Source organism: Bolinopsis microptera, chromosome 5, assembly GCF_026151205.1.
Source record: "Bolinopsis microptera isolate Bmic1 chromosome 5, MBARI_Bmic_1.0, whole genome shotgun sequence".
NCBI classification, from domain to species: domain Eukaryota; kingdom Metazoa; phylum Ctenophora; class Tentaculata; order Lobata; family Bolinopsidae; genus Bolinopsis; species Bolinopsis microptera.
In genome coordinates, this window is record NC_087076.1 from 3,495,115 (window position 1) to 3,515,852 (window position 20,738).

A 20,738-nucleotide genomic window follows, 5' to 3' on the forward strand; every position below is an offset into this window, starting at 1 on the left:
TTTAATTTCGAAATTCCGAATTCTGACAAAAATATTGATTGCATGTTTAATCGGGTAATACTCGTAAAATATTTGTTCCAAATATTATACATTAGAGACCGCGTCGAAAAGTGATTACATAATATGTGAACAACTTCTATATGTATAAACAATAAAATTATTTATGAGTGTGTACCTTCATCATAAGTAAATTTGCTTATGGATCTAGAGACTAACATTGATCATGATGACTTTGTAAATAAATGTTTATATCTGAGATGTCAAAGAAAGCATTTATATAATTTTCGTAACAGTGTAATAGTTACCTTTATATCCACCGTTTTACGTTATCACCCACTTTACCATATTCATTAACGTATTACTTATACATTATAGGGGTCGTTCACATTATATTACGTAATCACTTTTTGGCCCATCTTTAACCCCCTCTGCCTCCGTACTCAGTTTTATACATAGCTATTGTGTCAAAATAACACTAGCTTAATCATTTAGAAACCCTCCTCCCCCTCGGCTGATTATGTAATGTGTGAACGACCCCTTATAACTTTTATAATCAAGTATTCTTGTATGTGTATGTGAGATATGTTTTGAGTTTATGTCAGCTGAGTCAGTGGTGTAACGTTGCCTGTTGGTGCCCCCTCCGCTGAAAATGAGCCCCCATGTTGGCGCCCCTTCCCCTTTTAGCGCCCCTCCCTAAAATTGAACAAATTAGGTGATTTTAGAGGATATGCTGGTGAAATCTCTAAAAAAGTGTGTTTCTAGAGCAAAACGCAGTTTTGCTAGTACCTCAGTTAAGTTTTTTTTACTGGGTGGCGCTCAGCCTGTTATTAGAGATTCGGCGAAATATGTTTATGAACATTATAGCCTGAGCTGGGGTCCCCAGGTAAGTTTTTGTAAATTGTCCCACATTCAAACGACGATTTTGTGCCCCCTAAGATGATGCCCCCTGCACAGTGGGGTCAGCGGGGCCCTTCGTTACGCTACTGTCCTGAGTAGGACATTCTATCAAGCGTTTTTGGATTGATTTGAATGTCTTGTGGAGCAGATTGACGCTTCTTTAAATTATTCAATACATTTTTGTATCGCTGTGTAAATTTGATTCGAAAGTAGAGGATTCTTCTAAAAGTCTATGGATCTCAATTCACCTGGAAGCCGTTCCTTCTGTTAAAAGAAATAACAGATAATAAATAATTCTTAATTAAGTCAATTTTGTATACAGCATTTTATTGGTAAATATTTGTGTGTTAATGTTGTGTTAATTCCAAATAATGCTCTTACAATACTGTGATTTCTCCATCCAATCCCCTTTTTTGGATGCAACTTTTATGCCCTTTTTTGATGTAACTCAATAACTTATACATTAACATTTATTCTGGAAAAAGAATCTCAACAAAGACATGTTTCAGGATTAATGATCTGTCGAAATGGATGAAGAAGGTTATGAAGAAGCACTGAATGACCCTGGTGATGCAACTGAAGAGCCTGATGACATTCCCTTTGAATCATCTCACAGTGAATTCATTGATCCTGACATAATTGCAACAATAGCTGCTTTAGGTTCATATGAGGGCAAACAGTATATCAAAGGAGAAGAATGTGCTATTTGTATCAGTGACCTCATTAAGTTTCTAAGGATTGAGGATAGAAAAACCTGTGATGTAAGACGTCAGCTTGCTCAAACAATGGTTATGGAGAAAGACCTCCTACCTATATTGACAACGTATTTTGAGGATCAGGATATTGTTGAGGTCATGATGCGTCTATTAGTCAACTTAACAATGCCTGTATTACTCTGTTTTGAAAAAGAAGACAAACCTAAAAAGGACAAGCTTATTGAAAAACTTCATTTAGAAGTCAACAACTATCTGAGATCTTATAAAGCTCAGTTTGTTATGTCCAATGCTATGAAGGTTTTTAGCAGCCAGTTAGGTAATTTGTTAGAACTCGGAAAAGCCAACAGAACAGATGATGACGATTTGATGTTGGAAAGACTTTTGATTATTATCAGGAACATTCTTCATGTTCCTGCAGATTCATACGAGGATGAGCAACTTCAAAATTCACTGTCAGTTCACGACAAGCTTGTTTTGTCTATTGTTGAGTATGGTGTAGCAGACCTTCTATTTTATCTCTGTGGAAACAGGGATGAGGAGCAACACTGCCTTCTCTCCATGGAGATAATATCACTAATCTTCCGTGATTTTGATGCAGCCACTTTAGCTAGCCAAAATACCAATTTTGATAGTTTCAAGATTGACAAAGAATTGGAACAACTAAAAATGAAGGAAGACCTACAAAAGCAGAAAAAACTGACTATGAAAAACTCTCGGCATTCTCGTTTTGGTGGTACATTTGTGGTTCAAGGTAAGAAATCGATAACTGAAAAGGACTTGATCTACCACAAGAATATAAAGAAGATCAAAGATTTATCATTTGATGATGAGAAAACTATTAGAAGACACACTCGACTTGATGCTATAGCTGAAGATACTGTAAGTAAAAGACTTTCAACTGCTCAAACTAGAAACTGTTTGAAGGAACTTGCCAAAAAATTCTTGGATGTCTGCTATAATCCTCTGATGAAGAAAGCAAAATCATTCCTCTGTAGAGGCCAGAGCACTGCAGATTGTGATGAATCGTTTTACCTTTGGGCCTGTTGTTTCTTTATGGAGTTCAACAGAATTGTGGGTTTCAAGTTGGAACTGGTGGCAGAAACTTTGAGTTCAGACACCTTTTCCTATATTTTGCAAATCATTTTTAAGTTTCATGAAGAAATAAAAGGTTACAGCTCTAGAATGGCTCATAAAATGAAACTTTGGGCAAAGCGACTTCATTTTGCCGTTAAGGCATACAGGGAAATGCTTGAAAATTTGAGTCTCATGCAAGTGTCTAAAGACTCAAAAATCAAGAACATCTCAGGTGTGATTCAAAACATAATATTCTATCAGCAAGAATATAGGGAATTGCCAACAATGCTATTAAAGCAATTTCAGAGGTCCTTTTTTACTAAATCATATCTCACTGATCTTATTGAATGCACCCATCTCTATATCAGAATGCTTGATGCATACACTAAAAGCAATACACTGATTGTGCAACAAACCAAAAAAGCTGCCAAAAAGAAAAAGAAACCAGCAAAGAAGAAGAAGAATTTACTTTCCGACAGGGAAATGCAAGAAATGTGGGATGGAGACATTGAAAATGAGGTTCTTAAAATCATGTCGTCAGCCAGCATCTCTACCAGCAATGTCCGACCATTTGATGCGTCTTCTGATCACTCTATGGAGCAGCAAAGAGTGTTGTGTAAACACAACATTCAGGACCTCCTGAAGTCAGGTTCATTTGATGAAGCAGTTGCCCTCTATAAAGCAGCTCAAGAAGTTTGGCCAAGTTCTCCTTCCTTTGGGATGCCAGATATGGCCATCATTGATGAGGTTAATGTTGTAAAATCTATCTTTTTGTCTAAAGAGGAAATACCTGAAATGATGTCTGCAGACACATTTTCTAAAGATAATGATGATCCTAAGGAAACTGAAATGCATGCTACTGAGTTACATCATGTGAGTGAACACAAATTTCAGAATAATGATTATTTGATGCTGTATGCACGTCCTCAGATAGTGAAGTGTTACTGTTATTTGCTCCAGTTCTTTGAAACCAACCCACCGTCAGCTAATCATGCCACTGTAAAAATGCTCTATCGTATGGCCAGCAAAATTGCTATGGGCTCTCTAATGTATCAGATTTCGTTTTTCGTTACCCTGAAAAAAATCTTATCTGCACCCAAGATCGACAGCTACAAAGATCTTCAGAAGTTTGCAACTTTTCTAATTCGGAAATATGTGCAAGCTTTGAAGGAGTCTCCATTGATCTGTCTGGATGCAGTATTTTGGAAAACACCAGATGATGTACTTGCCATTGACAGCGGCTACAACCCAGAGAAACTTATGCCACAACAAAAAGTTGTATGGAGCGCACAGGAAGAGGAAGAAGTGAAATCATTATTTGAGAAGTGGCTTGATAAGGCCAGAGCTATTGATCTTTGTGATATGATTGCTCAAGACATGACTACCAGTACAGACAAACAGAGGATGGATGTTAAAAAGAAAATCATCGAATTAGGGTTGGTAGGTGAAGAAAATTCTGACATATTAAAGAAGAAGCCAAAGAATAAGGTAGAATGGTTGCCTGACGAAAAAGAAGCATTGACAAAGTTATACGAAGAATATAAATATGAAAGAGATCCTGTAGCTTTGATTCAAGAAAAGCTGGACACAAAATCTAGGAAAAAGATCATTAAAGAACTAGAATCCTTATTAGGCATCAAGAAATCTAGCCTCGATGTCAATCGCAGCATCTGGACAAAGGATGATGATGAAGAGTTGAAGATCTTGTATGAGCACAAAAGTGAAGGTCATACTGGAGATGCACTTTTGGAAGTTATCCAAGATAACATCCCAAAGCATAGGACAATAAAAGAAATCAAGGATGCGCTTGTCAGATTGAGATTACGAAGAGATGAAAACAGTTCTGATCATTTCTGGACTAAAGCTGAGATTAATGTTCTAACCAAACATGATTCTCTGAGTTCTAAAAAGGATATGATTCTGAAAATCAAATCAGAATTGCCACACATAGATACAAGTTCTATAATTCAACAACTAGTAAGAATGAAGAAAATAGGGACTGTGGAGGGTGCTGATCTTTACATTGAGATCGACGACATGTACTCAGATGAGGAGGGCGAAGAGTCTGAAGAAGAAATAGAAGAGGAGTTTGACTTCTTCGAATTTCCCAGATATGTAAAGAATCTACAACCTGAAATGCCATTAAAGTGGATAGCTGGTATTTGTCAAAGTGTTATGGATAACCGAGAAGACTTGTTGGATTACGATACTGTTTTCATAATCCCAAGAGAGGAAGATCATCATGAGGCAATGAAGAACAATTCCTTCCAAGACATGTTGAAATGTTTGGGGGCTGTACCTCCACTGAGCTCCTATGAAACATACTGGAAGATAACCAGTGATGTCAGTGACAATATATTGAGAAGGGCAGTGTCTTTGTTACAGGGAGATGTTGACTATTCTGACAGTGACCAATCCAATGATAGCCTTCATGAAATCAAGCCACAAAACAAGTCACAGTTGAACTTCTCTCACAAAGATGATAGTTCTGATGAAGATGATATGGATGCATTCTTTAATAAGATGAGGAGTCAAAACCAACCTTCAAAATCTAAAAAAAGGTCGTCTTCTGGTGATGAAATGTCAAGCTCTGCTCCGAAATCCACTAACACGTCCAGGAAATTGAGTGGTTCAGATGATGAGCTTCCAAAGTTTGATGATAATGAAGATAATGACACGAGTGACAAGGAAAACAGCCCCAAGTCTGCAAATTCTTCAGCTAAACGTAAGCAGGGTCTGATCAGTGACTCTGGTTCCGATTCAGATGCTCAGGGGCTGGTTTCGGCTAAGAAGAAGAAGAGTGCTGTTATTAATTTTAGTGACTCAGATGATTGAATAATATACTTGTGGTATTCAGAATCTTTTTAACTCCCTTTTAAATTTTTGTTAAGCGTGATTTGACTATTTAACAATTCCATCTCCTTGACAATGTGTAGTTACGGTATAATATCATTCCTATCATTAAATGATATGAGACCCACTTAGCTGAGAACTCGATCAACCCAGACTCGCTCAGATTTACCAAAATACACTTAATCAAGGACAACCTTCAAGACAAGGTGCCATTTTAAAGACATGATGTTTATACTTTATTTATTTCAATTTATTGTATGAATTGCTTGTAATTATTATCAATTTATGTTTATTTACCAAATCTAATATCTTCTCATTATTTGTGCCACTAAATTATCATATTCCTTAAATTTTATAAAAATGATATATAATTGTATATTGATTACAATTGGTCATGCATTCAATGGAAAGGGGTGTCGAAGGAAATTGTTAGTTACTGATTTAATTTAATCCCGGTAATAATTACAATAACCCTTATATTTTACCCAATAATCACCCTTGTAACGTTATTCCAGTTATGGCGTGGCAAGGAAATGTGGCTGCTATGCCAGTACAGATGCAGATGTATTACACAGGTTACAGACATTTTAGTTATTAAAATTTATCGAAAATTACATATATCTTGCATGATGTACATTTTACATGTGTCATTACTTTCCATACCAGTTATTTTGAATCTATATCAATCTTATCAACTTTGCTTATAATTGAGACTTTTCTATTTTAGGACCTTCATCTCAACAAGGCGAAGTAGCTGAACCTGTGGTTAACTTTCTGAAGTGGTTCTACCATTTTATTGAGAAGAGAGAGATCTACCATGTGGAGAATATGTACGAGGACGGTTACTACAAAATATCAGGTTTACACAAATAGCTCCACAGTTTGCACATTTAAATTTATAGTATTGTATCATGGTTCTACTTTTATGCCAATTCAAGTTTTATGAAGAATTGGTAAATATCAGTATGTTTAAGTTCTCATTAACAGTACCATTTTACTTCATCATGTTTGTTTTACCTCAGGTAGAAGTCTACAATTAAAACATGCCTATTTTCAGATTTCTACTTCAAAGACAAGACATGGCCTGCTCCAGACGTTGTGCAGGGAATTGTCGAGGAAAAGGACGAAGCCTCAATATTCATGATTCTTTACAGAGAGCTTTACTACAGGCACATTTACGCTCGCCTCAAGCCCACTCTCGAACACAGGTTTCCAAACGTTTCTAACTTTTAACTGTTAGAAAATTTAAAAAAATCTTGTATTTTATTTTGAGTCGCTAAATTCATTAATTGAATATCAAATGTTTTTAACAGTGAATATTAAAACATCTTATTTACCTACTACTACCTATTCTTAGATAACATTTACTAATATATAAACATGTAATATTTACATGTTTACATAATATAATAATGCGTTTAACGTTTGACCGGCCCCAGGTTTGACTCGTACGCAAACTACTGTGAACTGTTCTCTTATCTGCTAACAGCTGAAGAGCCCGTAAAGATAGAGCTCCCTAACAAATGGCTGTGGGATATCATTGAAGAGTTTGTTTACCAGTTCCAGAACTTCCAGCAATTTAAAAGCAAGGTTAGGAGACCAATATTGTAGCTGATAAGTTTATAAGTTATAATTTTATTAAACTAAAAGTCGGTTAGAAGTACACCTCAAAATACGAATATATCTTTCAATATGGGATCAATTAATTAATTAAGTAAAGAAGTAATTAATTACTTAATTAATTAAATAATTAATTACTCCCTTTAGGCAGGTAAGATAAATGATGAAGAGAAGAGTATGCTGAGAGATGACGAGGATAATGTCTGGAAAGTTACAGCAGTCCTGAACATCCTACTGCAGCTCACCGAGAAGTGTAATATTAACCAACAGCTTATTGCTATGGAGAAAGGTGAAGCTATCACCGAGGAAATAGTTGGAGAGTTTGGAATGAAACCAATCTATACTATGACTGGTATGTGAATTGTGAAACTTGGGAATGCCCATAAACAAACTGATATTATTTTCGAAGTTGTTGACTTTAATTTTGTTATCACAGAGAAAGTGAATGACTCTTCTATGATATTCTTAACCTTGAAACTGTGAAACATTAACCACCTTTTTTAAACAGCTACTTAGAGGTTAACGGAAACAGTATATATAGTTATTCAAATGCATGATGCAGATGTTAATCTCACATATAAAAATAAAAGAGGGTCACCATAAAAGAGGGTCACCATTTACTGTAAAACTACAAATATTTTCTGTAAAACTACAAATATTTTGTCTAGGTTTCTTCAGCTTGGTAGGATTATTACGTCTGTACGTCCTGCTGGGTGACTACCACATGGCACTCTCATGTATTGAACACGTGCAGTTTAAAGATAAGGACATGATGGCTCTGGTTCCTGCTTGTCAGATAACAGCTAATTATTATGCTGGGTTCGCTTATCTCATGATCAGGAAATACGGAAACACTATTCAGCTGTAAGTTTAGTATTTAGATTTGAGCAATGAAAACTATTGTGTTAAGCTTATGATTTCAAGTTAATCTCTAACATTTCTTTCCGTTTTATAATAGATTTAGAACATAGATCCTCTAGAATGTTCCAACAAATATGTATTTGTACAGGTACCAACACATACTGGGGTACATGCAGAGAACCAAACAATTCTTCCAGAACCGATCTTTCCAAGCAGATGATATTAACAAAAAGAACGAGCAAATGTTGGCTCTTCTCGCTATTGCTAGCACTTTCTGTCCACTCAGATTAGATGAGAGTGTTAATATTCAGGTTAGCAATCTCACATTATTTATTAAATTAAGTTAGAGTGTATGATCAATTTGAGTCTAGAATAGAGTATAATGATAAAATGGCTCGATGCCTACCAAGATGGTACAGTGCAACTAAATCTCTTATCTTTTTCAGATAAAAGAGAAGCAAGGAGATAAGGTGGCACGAATTCAGCACGGTGATATGGCCGTATATGATGATCTCTTTTTCAGTGGATGCCCCAAATTCCTCTCACCTGTTGTTTCTGAAAATCCCACATCACCTTTCGGTAGCAGGTAATGATCAGTGCTGGGACTATTTAATTCATATGACAGATTTTAAATGTATCGTAATTTAGCGATCACAATTCTTCTATTAGCTTTCGCCTTTCTGGGTTAAATTATCAACAAATTGGTAACAAATGTTTCAGTGGACCAAGAGGGTTGCAATTGCAAGTATTCAAGGCTGAAGTTGAGCAACAGAGACTCATTCCTACATTGAGAAGTTTCTTGAAGCTGTATACCTCAATTCCAATCTCAAAACTTGCCAAGTTCTTGGACATGCACGAAAATGAAGTCAGGTGTTGCCTGATGGCCTTCAAACACAAAAAAGAAGTCGTAAGTACTTTTAAAAAGAATGTATCAATAACTTTTTCTTTGGGGTTGATCTCTACAGCGACGTTAGACAGGAAGGCGAAACTTTTCTAGAAAGGTGGACAGTACGGCGGATTCATATGACTCACTAATACCTTTTCTAGTTCCATTCTAATGAAGGAATCGTGTGATTCCAGCATACCGTCCATCGTTTAAGGAAGTTTTCAGGATGCTTAGCCGTTAGCGTCATATGAGGCGACAATTTTAGCTCTCGGCGGTCTTATATTCGGCCAGTCACCCTGAGAATTTGTATATTTGTAGCGCGCGACTAGTTTTTATCATTCAAATATGTGCCACGTGAGTTCGTATTGCGATATGAAAAGTTAAGATCGATATATCAGCACGCGCGGCCGGCTAGGCTGCACGTACGGCTGCTCAATCAGAAGGGCGATTTCTGCGATTTTAATCAGATAGGATTACCCTAAGATTTATCCTAGCGGGTCCAAGATATCTCTGATTTTGTCAATCCTTACGCCGATCGGGCCTAGGATACCTCTGATGAATTCCTATCGCCGAGCGGCGATAGGATATGTCAATTCCGAGAGTCGATAGGATTCGCTCTCGGACCCGATAGGAAATTAAAAACCTATCGGATCCGAGCGCTAATCCTAGCTGATATAGGATTTAACAATTCTGAGTGCCGGTAAGATTTGCTCTTGGACCCTATAGGATACTCAAACCCTATAGGATCTGAGAGCAAATCTGAGAGGCGATACAATTTCAAATATCGGGACCGATATAATTGGAAGTCGACGCATATCTAACGTTAGGTAAACTTCATGCTTTCTGTCAGTTAACTTCAGGATCAGATCAGCTTTATCTTAAGTTGATCCAAGGTTGCCTGCAGGCTACAACAACATGGAGGTTGTTCTAGGTTTAATGAAGTAGATAAAGAATAACTTGAAGTTCTCTTTAAGAGTTAACTTCAGGATACCTTGCAGTACTCTTCAAGTTAACTTCAGGATACCTTGCAGTACTCTTCAAGTTAACTTCAGGATACATTGTAGTACTCTTCAAGTTAACTTCAGGATACCTTGTAGTACTCTTCAAGTTAACTTCAGGATACCTTGTAGTACTCTTCAAGTTAACTTCAGGATACCTTGTAGTACTCTTCTAGTTAACTTCAGGATACCTTGTAGTACTCTTCGAGTTAACTGATCAGATTATACACTGAGCAGCGGGCTCACAGTTCCACATTTCAGGCGAAGGGCGATAGTACCGATCAAACAACGATGGATATAGATTTCTACGTTGATAAGAACATGGTACATATCTCGGATACCAAGATTGCTCGTCATTACGGAGATTACTACGTTCAGCAAGTCTTGAAATTGAAAGAATCCAACAAACTGATCCTGGGTGCCGCGTTGACGCCAGTAGTCCCGGCAAACACTGCCTAACTCTTTTTTAGCTCCACTCTGACTGCTTTTATCTTATAGAAATGTGATATTTATTGGTGGAATTTTGTGTTTATTTTGTCATGATTAGGAAGGAAACGCGGATTTAATAGCAAAATGATACATAACAGGAAGTTTACATTACATGACAAGAAATACTCTTCAAAATAATACATTTACAGTCCATTATTCCTTGTATTGCAAGAAGTCAGTCGGTTTAAAAATGAAACGTCAGAACTCTCCTTTGTAGAAACTGTTCTACTGAATATCGATTAATAGAGACCTGAGTCTACTTTTTATTTAGTGAAGATCTTCACGAATCAAAATGTTATCTACTATCTAGATAATTAAATCCTTGAACTGTCCTTATAGACACAGGTCCCTTCAAATTCATCTCCGTAGGAACATGCTTTCGTGAGTAAAGTTCACTTTTAAATCGCTTAATAATGATAAGATACATATTTACATAGAATAGAGCATGGACTAAAATTGTCATGGACTGTCCATCACAAAATATCTTTTTATCAAAATGTTTAATTTTAGACCCACTGACAAAAATCGTCTTGTATAATACACATCCAATATAAAACAGAATTGTGGACACACGAACTGTGTCTAGTCCATGCCGGGAACAGTCCGTCTTTAGTCAGACCAATCGTCATCACTTTCCTCGCTGTCCTGGTCAGAATCTTGGGCCAGTGCTTTGTTTCTCCCTGCCAGGGCTCTAGCCAAAGCTCCTGCCATTCCTTCTAACTCGTCATTTTGTTCGGGCTCGGCCTCTGGTCTCGCATTTTGTGCCTGTAGTTAAGCTTTATTAATTATACTAGTTAATAGCAGCCGGGTATATTGCTCGCAGACTAGAGAGAACATATAGTTTAACAGCATGCGTGCATTCCACTTCTGCGCGCTGAGATAACTGTACGTACGTACGTACGTACGTACGTACATGATGTGCGTAACTTAACCTACAAATTTTCAATTCGGAGACCGCGCGTTACGTGCTGTAATAGTTCAAGCTCTTCCGGTCAAGCTTTACATCTGTTATTATAACAAAGTGTAAGCTAATTATAGCATGATAATGATCGTCAGATGATCGTGGTCTTACGACCAAAATGGCTTTGTAAACTCAAACCCACACCATTCAGTCTTCACACTAACTTACCCGGCTTCTACCACTTTTCGGAGTGCTAGACTTAGAAGAATCCGCTGAATCACCGACCTTTAACAGGGCATTATTTGGTTGTTTTGGAGATGAATCACAAATTTAAGCGATATGAATCAAAGCTAAATTAAGGATAGCAAACATATTAACATCACTCACCGACTTAAGACCACCAGCAGCACCACCAAAGTTCCTGATTGCTGACAGCAGATCATTTCCACCACCACCATCATCACTACTTTTAGTAGACACCAAGTCCTGACAACACATTTTGGGTAAAAATCATTCACAATAGAGGTGATTTTGACATTATACAACAGGACTTTATAAACAGAGAGATACTCACTGTACTCATATAACGTACCACTGATTTAAGAGCTTTTCCCGATTGAATTTCGGCCAGTAGCCCTCCTCTGCCAGACTGGGGCGGCGGTGCACCAGGAGCCACAGCTCTGACAGAGGGAGCCTGCGGTGCAGCAGGAGCTCTCGGTGCAGCAGGGGCTCTGGGTGCTGGGGGTGCTCTGGGTGCTGGCGGAGCAGCTGAAAATAACATAATCGCTTAATTTGAGTCCACCAATCACAGGGACGGAGTTACTTACCCAGACTAATTTAAAATTTAATAAACCAAATTGTTTTCGTTCCACGGAAACTAATAAAATTATTGCAAGATAAGAATAATCTTCTAGTACAATATTACCCTGGCAATATTTCAAGTAAGAAAGTTCCATTTGTTACCTGGAGCAGGAGGAGCTCTAACAGCAGGAGGGGGCGGGGGTGGTCCCCCTCCTACTCGTGATGGTGGGGGTGGAGCCCCTCGAGACGAGGGTGGAGGGGGTGGTCCCCGTCCTTGTCTTGATACTGGGGGTGGGGGCTGCGCCTGTAAGTAAACTTGTGTTATCAAAATATTCATATTTGAACTTAGGATGGTTTAAAAATCCTGGGGCAAATGGTCTTCCCCTTTTGAAGGAAGGTTTTATGTCGATGCTTGTGGCTATATTTTATGTAGCCTGTGATGTTACCAATTGGAAACCCATCAAAGACTCGATTGGTTCAGGAGTTCAGGGGGTTCAGGGGGCTTCGAAATGTGTTCAGCTTTACTGTATGTTATTGAATATAAATATATCACTCGAAAATAACTAATTTGAATAAAATCAAATGCCGAGTTTCTAATCAAATTTTAGGTCAATCACAGCTGATCAGTGTTAATTTGCAAAGTGTCTATCAGTAGACATTTCCAGGGCTAAGACACATTTACTTTTTTTCTTGATACTGGGGGAGCAGGTGGGGGCTGCGACAGACGCGCCTGTAAGTAACCTCGTGTTATCAAAATATTGGTATTTAAACTGAGGAGGGTTTAAAAATACTTTGATTAATGTACTCATTTTGAAGAAATGTTTTATGTCGATGCTCGGGACTATTACATATTTTATGTAGTATGTGATGTGACCGATTGGTTCAGGGGGCTTGTGTTTAGAGTGTTACTAGATCAACACACATTCCAGGCAGATCACCCATTTACTTTCTAGGAGACAGATCTCAAATATTTCTTTATCCCCCCTTTTGTATATAACATAAACTCGAATATAACTAAATTATAATATAAACTCTAAAGCTTTTGTACGAAAATACTCGCGATGAGAGACGTTTCAGGTCGATAAAGAGATTTGTTATATTCAAAACAGCAACTCAGAAGTTTCTATCAAAAGTCGATAACATTTCACAAAATCAATTTTGTGTATGTAATTATAAAATGAGCAATCACTATTAAAATTTTAACAAAGTGTGTACCTGTCTGCCAGGAGGAGGAGGGGGGCCCCCTCGTGAGGGGGCGTGAGGGGCTCTGGTGTGACCCCCTGAGGGGGGCGGTGGGGGCGGCGCGTTATGTCCTCCCATTGAAGGAGGGGCTGGCGGCGGTCCTCTACCATGACTTTGGGCTGAAACATCTTATTTAAATTTTAGAGTGCGTATCTGTGGTTGATATTGATAATTTGATACGAAATTAGTTCAAAATGTACTTAAAACTACGTAGTGAAACCTACCTCTAATAGTAGCTCGTCTTTGTTTCTCTTTCACCAAGGTGTCCATACCACCATGACTCTCTACGAATGTCTTGATAAACTCAGCCGTTCCCTCATCTTTCAGTGCAGTCGCTTTAATGCCGGCCGTCTCTAACAAGTCTTTTAACGCGGGGTGAATTTGAGATTCCTGGGAAAGACATGACATGAACAATGAACATGCACCACACACTAATGTACTATGTACATTTCTTGTAAATGTTGCACAAGAACAGTGCAGGGAACCACACGATACGATGTTAACAAGCGGACAAATCACTTAAAATCACTTAATTAATTAATCACTTAATTAATTAATTACTTTAGTCATGAACCCCATCTTGTAAAGATGATGACATGTCTTGTGCCAGGTAGGAGTTTTACTAATTCTCCTCGACAAATGCTGCTCAACCTTACAACTCATAGTACAGACAACGGGGCAACCAACGTATTAAATAAGAGTGCAAGATTCTGTATGAATAGATGTATTGATGTAACTTCAGATCAAATCATATTTGTCAAAATTAGCGTTGTTGTATTTAGTCATTACCAAGCAAAGTCCGTACATGAATATAAAGTTCGATACGTGCGAAATGTAGCGTTGAAGACACAATTATGTAGTTTATAGGGTCACTAGAAAGGTTACCATGTATAGTATACGTGTATGATTTCATTTTTCTGAAAAATATTTTGCGATGAAAATTCTTGATTTATCCTAATTTAGATAAGGATAAAATTTGACGACAAAACATGGAATATAAAAGCGTTTAGCAACTTTTACCTGGAAAAACAACCTTTATTCTAAAACCACTTTATTATGCAAATAAACTCATAAATTTAACATAATTCTAAACTCATTAACTTACATCGAATTGGTTTTTGTCCTTGTCCCAACCCAAATGAGACAAGTGTTGAAAGTTGGAAGGACCAGAGATATCAGCCTTGGAGATACCTTTCTTCTTTCCCTTCTTGTCTTTCTTATCCTTCTTTTTATCCTTCTTGTCCTTTTTGCCGGGTTCCGGCGACGGCACTGGAGCAGGAGCCGGCATTGGCGGCGCCAGACTTTGAGGCGACGGACGGGGCCGTGAGGCGGCATCCATCTTCTCTGAAAGTAAAGATGAGTCAGTACCCTACTAAACGACAACAACTAATCTCATCGTTGATGTAACTAGTTACACTCTGCTAAGCCACACCACACTAGAACACGCAGTTACTCCCCCATAATTCAGGTGAACTTCTGACCTACCTACTGCTTGTCTGATCATATAATTAATGAAATGTCATGTTCTATATAGATACCGGGTAACTCATATTTGGGCATTGATATAAGTGTTCATCTCAGTATTACACTAATTGCATACGTTGCTCTTTTCTTACTCTCTTATCTTAGTGCTTATCTCTGTTGATTGTAACGTGCAGCTACAGTGGTTTGTGTATCACCGTGTTACACGACCATGACCATCCCGCCCAGCGAGTATGGTGAAAAGGAGATCAACATGTTAAGGGGTGACTCAGTTGAACTTCTCAACAAGGCTATGAACGAGATGGAGATCACAGCAATTGGGCAACTATCCCCTTCGCGCGTGAAGAAGATGAACAAGGACACTGCGTGTGACTTGTTGTACGATGCATTAATATATTTGGAGGAGTTCACTGGTGTCGTATCCACGGACTACAAGATAGCCTCAAATTCAGTTAAACATCATATGTTCGAGACACAGGAGACCATCATTAAGTTGCAGTCAGAACTACTAGCCTGCAAAAATGAACAGTTGGAATCGTTGCAGACGTCAGTTAAATCGTCAGTCGGAGAGTCTGTCAAGGCTGAATTCCAATCCTTCAGCTCGGTATTACAGGCGAATTGTCCAGAATCTCAGAAGCCTGTCAGTTCTGAAATGATCAAGAAAGCTGTGAAAACTGTGGTACAGGAGGAAGACCGAAACAAAAATCTGATGATTTTTGGTTTATCGGAGCAGGACAATGAGGAGCTCAGCACCGTGGTCAGTGAAGTGTTCTCAGCAATCGGAGAGAAACCCAGAATCGAAGCTAGTAGAGTCGGAAAGCTCAACCCTGGCAAGGCTGTGAGACCAGTTAAAGTGACTGCGGCAAGTGCAACAATTGTTAATCAGATTCTCGCTAAATCGAGAAACCTGCGAGCAACGGAAAAGTTTAAAACTGTTTTTATCAGCCCAGATCGATCTCCAGAACAGAGAGCCAAGCAAAGAGAACTCGTCAGTGACATGAAAAGACTGGTAACTGAGCAGCCTGATAAGCTACACTTTATCAGAAACGGTGCTATAAAGAGTACTGATAAGACTACTAAGACTGCAGAATGAGCTTGAGTGTTTTTAATAATTGATTATTATTAGTGTATTCAAGTTTTTGTTGTGTGGAGGATGTTTTAACTCACTCCTGTGTGCCCAGTTTTGCACTGTCAGTATTTCTCGACACTTCGAGCACACAAAACTGTCAGTTTTCGCGACAATTGTCAGATTTCGTTTTCAGTTCTGTCAATTTCAAGCGCTACTAGCTCTACTACTAGTAGTCTACTTCAGCTCACATTAAAGGGAGTTTTCGTCGTGCGTGTAGCGCCCTTCAAGTTTAACTTGGACGGATAGGATTTATAAAACTTCTGATTATAATATTTATACTATATTGTATTTTGTATTTATGTATTTTAGTAAATGGTCATTAGAACCACCGGCACCGTCCGGGCCCAAACAAAAAAAACAAGCAATAACTTTAAGTTATTAACCCATTTATGGTATTGTATCATGGTTCTTTATCTGGACACATTTTCAACTGGATTCTATTTAGAACCAGAATATGATGGGGGCTGGGGAGTGGGGGGGGGGGAGGGTTTGGTTGATGGGGAATGGGAGGGGAGGGGGTGATGGCATTTGTTCTGCCTAAGAATCTAAACAAATAACGTGCATGGCCTGCATGTTTTCAAAAATATATAAGCGCATGCACTGCATGCGCTTTAAATATATTTTTGAAAACTGTCCTATTTCTTCGGGCCACATGGAATTGTTGTTTAAGATTTCAGCTGTTTACACGTAAGTGTATATAATAATAAAGGACATTAGTTTTTTCAGACAGCATAAATGAACCGGTGAGGGAGGATTAACACGTACTAAATTAAAAGTATCTGATGTATCTTTTTTATTTATTTACATAATTTATAATTACTAAATTAGTAACTAGTTACTAGTTACTGATAGTATCAATCTTCTCAGTTGAACCATATATCTTACCAGAGCTAGAGCGGGAAGGTGGCTTGGTGACATTGATCTGAATAGTACACTCTCCTAAATGGAGAGTTGTTCGAGAGTCCGTTTCAGGTGACCTCCTCCCTCTAGCTCTCATCTGATTACATTTACTGTGAGTCGGCTCCCCTCGCAAAGAGAGTAAATTAGCAATCACTTCTCTATCTTCTCTTATCCTGTCTTCTCTATCATTACTCCACTTTGAGTTGGGATGGAGAGACGCGTTCCTTGGAGGAGCTTGAGGTTGAACGCGAAGCTGGGTGGTGTCACAAGATTGGTCCAGTGTAAAGTGAGAGAATGTCGTGGTAGAAATTGGGCTGGACACATCATCATCCAAAGAGTGGAAACTACTTATTCGACTGAGAGGAGGTTGGAAACTGCTTATTCGACTTGAGGCAGGTTGGAAACTACTCCCTCGATTTAGGGGATTATTCGATGTTGTTCGGATTGGGGCAACAGGAGCAACAGGAGCAACAGGGGTAACGGCAGGGGTTACAGTAGCACCAGCATCTGAATCCAGACTTTGGAAATTAGAATGTAAATCTCCCAGCTGCAGCCCAGACACTAAACGTTCCGAAGGTACTTTGTTACACAGAGACACTGTTCTTATTGGGGCTATAACTCGAGGTTGAGGTCGGGGGAAAGTTACTGCATCCTCAAACTTCTCAACTCTATCTAGCGAGTTCTGGGATAGTCGCTCCAGGGAAGGGATGCTGAGAAGGGAGGATTGTGAAGAAGCGTAGATCTGTTCTAGTGAAGAGTAGGGAGTGCACCAGAGTCTGTCGAAGGAGGAGGAAGAGGAGGAGGTTCTCTGTCGCACATCTATAAGAGTGTTATCTGTGGGAGGGATCTGACCAGATATGCAGATTGAGCGGCTCGAGAGAGGAGGGATTGTTGGTTCTTCTTTCTTCTTGCTCTGCTTTCTGACGCTCATCAGATTATATCAAGATACTGTTCTGTGTTTTCAGATATTTCATCATTTAATTAGATGCTCATTATTCATCGCACAACCCCAGTTCAGGGAAACTTTAATTATCCGTTGGAAATAATGTGACTAAGATAGATCCTACATCACGTCTCTTGTCTGAGAGCCACAATCTATAAAATTAGAAATATTCAGTAAACAGCCGCTCATCAATAATGTGATTCAGCAATGTGGTTCCACAATAGATAACCACTATAATTAACAGTAGTTGAATAACGGTTAACCAATGGACGACTAAACTATTGCAATATAATACTGCTCCGCCAGAAAGATGTGAGAGACATAACAGAACAGCAAGCTATAATATAGAGAGCTAAGTTTAATGGGTTAAGGTAGCAGTGACGTATCTAATATACACACGCCGCCACTTGAGCATGTTAACGGCGGATAATGGCCCTCTATAATGCACTGAGAGAGCTCTCTGTCGAACTTAGAGAGCGTCACACGCGGTGCAGAGTAAAATGTTGTAAAATATGTATTGGAGCAATATATTATAACACTGTAGGATATTATACAAGGTAGGAAATATATTTAGAAGAGTGACAAGAGCTGACAAAATGGTGGGGTCAAGTTCGATCAAGATTGTAATGGATTGGGAGGAAGGGGGTCAAGATAAAGGATATTTTACCGAGATCTTTAAATTAATATAACCACGCTACTAGAGTAATTTAGTTGGAGTGAGGGTAAGAGCTGTAGTAGCTGAGCTACTACAGATCTAACAATTTGTCAAGTGTTCGGAATTAGAAGTGGCTCACGTAGAAGTGGATGACGACTTTAACAGCAGTGACAGGGAAATATTTAAAATAATAATCAGCTGCTTTTTGAGACTAGTACAACAACTTCTAATATTACTATTACTATAATTACTATTACTATAACTACTATTAAAACTACTGTGAAGTCGAAATGTGTAAAATGCCTGTCAAAATATCTGTTTGTCGCCTCGATCCTACTCATCTCCTAGTTACTTGAGATTACTTCACATTACAATATGAATTGTCATCCATAATTCTCTATAATCAGAACCGTCACTCTGGACAGGGTGTAAAATCATGGTATTGGTAATATTGTGACGTTAAAAACGAGTAGGACACATGAGTAGTTAGCCCCCACGTGTAACCGACGTGTAATACACGACACGCGACGTGCAACTCACGTGCTACTCACGTGTAACCCAGGACACGTGCAACTTACGTGTAACCCAGGACACGTGCAACTTACGTGTAACCCAGGACACGTGCAACCAACAAAGTAAAATAACGCACCTTTTCGCTTCCTGTTCCGAAGAATGATTTGCTTGACAGCATCTCCGAATCTCTGAGCTTCTCCGTCGTTACAGTAGTTCAGTCCAACTATACATCTCTGAAATGACGGTTATAAACGGTTGTAAGCTGATACGAGGGTTACATTTACAGGCGATCATAACAATAAATATGGTGTACATTCCACAGTACACTTGGAACTATCGTATAATCAGCTCAATGCTAGCTCAAAACTAATCGTGGCTGCGGCCTGCGGCCAATATTACCTACTGATTTAGCTATGATTCTGAATTTGAACGGGTTTCAATATTCTGACTAACAGTTTCAGATACCTTACATCCAACTTAATAGTTCTGTTTTGCTAACTGTTAATGTTATTTATTTTTACTTGCAACTAAACACTACATTTGGGCTGTTTATAATTGTCAGGAATGTTAAGGAAATGCCCGATCATGTGATCTTATTTAAACTAACAAAACTAACCTAATAATAGTGTTACACTATAATACATTATAAACAGTGTAAGTATTGTATAATAATGTACTGTTGTCATGGCTGTGCACTGTGCACTGTCATTTATTATACTCTATTTAACTATTTTATGTAAAAAGTGGCGTGTATCTCAATATAAATGAATAAATGAAACGATCTTTAGATAACCCCAAAATCGTAATAGTGATATTTAATTAATTCAGTTCATACATTGCGGTAACTAGTTATTGTGTCACTACTACCATCACTATTACATCATGTGGTTAATGTCTCGGTTGATGTCAAATTAGTGGTATTAAGTTTATTATTCTAATAAAATATCGATTTGCCGGAGTTTTGAAGGCTTGAAGTACTGTGCGGGCTATAAATACCTAGTAGCAGCTCAGTACTGCATAGTGTAATAGTGTGTAATCTAATACTGGTCAGTGGTTTACACTTTACAAGCCACATTCCTCTTCTCATTTCACTGGCTAATCTTACAGCACGTGAGAGAATGTGAGTAGAATACTGAGCTGAGCTCTGGAGGAGACTCATACGACAAATAATAAAATTGCAGTCTTCAGATTTGATCAAAATCATGATATAATTGCCTTGCATGAACTTCGTGACTGAAGATTCTTTGCTGATAGTGAAAACTGATCTGATCTAAAATTTAATCAGAATTCTTTCAGAACAAGAGATATGTATGTTAAAGTCACTATTGTGACGGTACGTGTATGTGTGTTTAAACTTACCTCCCCAGCAAAGGTATGAAAGTAAGGGTAAGGAGTTTTATAGTCCATCTCCAAATATAGTTCTTCCGAGTATGTTGCAGTGTGAGTCTGAGGGGTTAGTGAGACGTTAGTGAGGGGTTAGTGAGTCTGAAGGGTAAGTGAGTCTGAGGGGTTAGTGAGGGGTTAGTGAGGACTGAGGGGTTAGTGAGGGGTTAGTGAGACGTTAGTGAGGGGTTAGTGCGGAGTTAGAGAGGGGTTAGTGAGACGTTAGTGCGGAGTTAGTGAGGGGTTAGTGCGGAGTTAGTGAGGGGTTAGTGAGACGTTAGTGAGGGGTTAGTGAGGGGTTAGTGAGACGTTAGTGAGGGGTTAGTGCGGAGTTAGTAAGGGGTTAGTGAGTCTGAGACGTTCGTGAGGGGTAAGTCAGTCTGAGGGGTTAGTGC

At 38.5% G+C, this 20,738-nt stretch overlaps 3 protein-coding genes across 10 annotated transcripts in view; 2 read left to right on the forward strand and 1 right to left on the reverse strand.

The window, feature by feature from the left end:
• Positions 1–1,381: 1,381 nt before the first annotated feature.
• Positions 1,382–5,846, forward strand: LOC134814764 (protein timeless homolog). Its single transcript, XM_063822972.1, has one exon. It carries the CDS (start codon positions 1,425–1,427, stop codon positions 5,520–5,522), a length of 4,098 nt encoding a protein of 1,365 aa, XP_063679042.1. The 5' UTR covers positions 1,382–1,424; the 3' UTR covers positions 5,523–5,846.
• Positions 5,847–6,054: 208 nt separating this feature from the next.
• LOC134814634 (eukaryotic translation initiation factor 3 subunit L-like) lies at positions 6,055–10,426 on the forward strand. The gene is made up of 10 exons (XM_063822786.1): positions 6,055–6,115; positions 6,268–6,399; positions 6,598–6,748; positions 6,980–7,130; positions 7,308–7,512; positions 7,829–8,024; positions 8,170–8,332; positions 8,468–8,607; positions 8,742–8,928; positions 10,167–10,426. The coding sequence occupies exons 1-10, from the start codon at positions 6,058–6,060 to the stop codon at positions 10,362–10,364; spliced, it is 1,581 nt and encodes a 526-aa protein (XP_063678856.1). The 5' UTR covers positions 6,055–6,057; the 3' UTR covers positions 10,365–10,426.
• A 40-nt stretch (positions 10,427–10,466) lies between these two features.
• Positions 10,467–20,738, reverse strand: part of LOC134814631 (actin nucleation-promoting factor WASL-like) — a 32,329-nt gene continuing 22,057 nt past the window's right edge. Inside the window, exons 4-13 of one of the 8 annotated variants that reach the window (XM_063822780.1) lie at positions 20,320–20,406; positions 19,097–19,193; positions 14,444–14,682; positions 13,563–13,728; positions 13,312–13,457; positions 12,259–12,400; positions 11,888–12,063; positions 11,683–11,781; positions 11,524–11,580; positions 10,467–11,159 (exon numbers count right to left, since the gene is read on the reverse strand). In XM_063822780.1, coding sequence (XP_063678850.1) covers positions 11,004–11,159; positions 11,524–11,580; positions 11,683–11,781; positions 11,888–12,063; positions 12,259–12,400; positions 13,312–13,457; positions 13,563–13,728; positions 14,444–14,682; positions 19,097–19,193; positions 20,320–20,406 — 1,365 coding nt within the window. In that variant the 3' untranslated portion in view covers positions 10,467–11,003. Of the gene's footprint in view, positions 11,160–11,523; positions 11,581–11,682; positions 11,782–11,887; positions 12,064–12,258; positions 12,401–13,311; positions 13,467–13,562; positions 13,729–14,443; positions 14,683–16,834; positions 17,870–19,096; positions 19,194–20,319; positions 20,407–20,738 lie in introns of those variants that run through there. The other 7 variants (XM_063822779.1, XM_063822782.1, XM_063822781.1 and 4 more) reach the window with 7 other exon arrangements.

Coding starts and splice junctions, on each gene's coding strand:
- LOC134814634 (XM_063822786.1), top strand. CDS start 6,058: ATGGCGTGGCAAGGAAATGTGGCTGCTATGCCAGTACAGATGCAGATG. Junction 6,116..6,267: donor GATGCAGATGTATTACACAG/GTTACAGACATT, acceptor TTTCTATTTTAG/GACCTTCATCTCAACAAGGC. Junction 7,513..7,828: donor ACCAATCTATACTATGACTG/GTATGTGAATTG, acceptor TATTTTGTCTAG/GTTTCTTCAGCTTGGTAGGA.
- LOC134814764 (XM_063822972.1), top strand. CDS start 1,425: ATGGATGAAGAAGGTTATGAAGAAGCACTGAATGACCCTGGTGATGCA.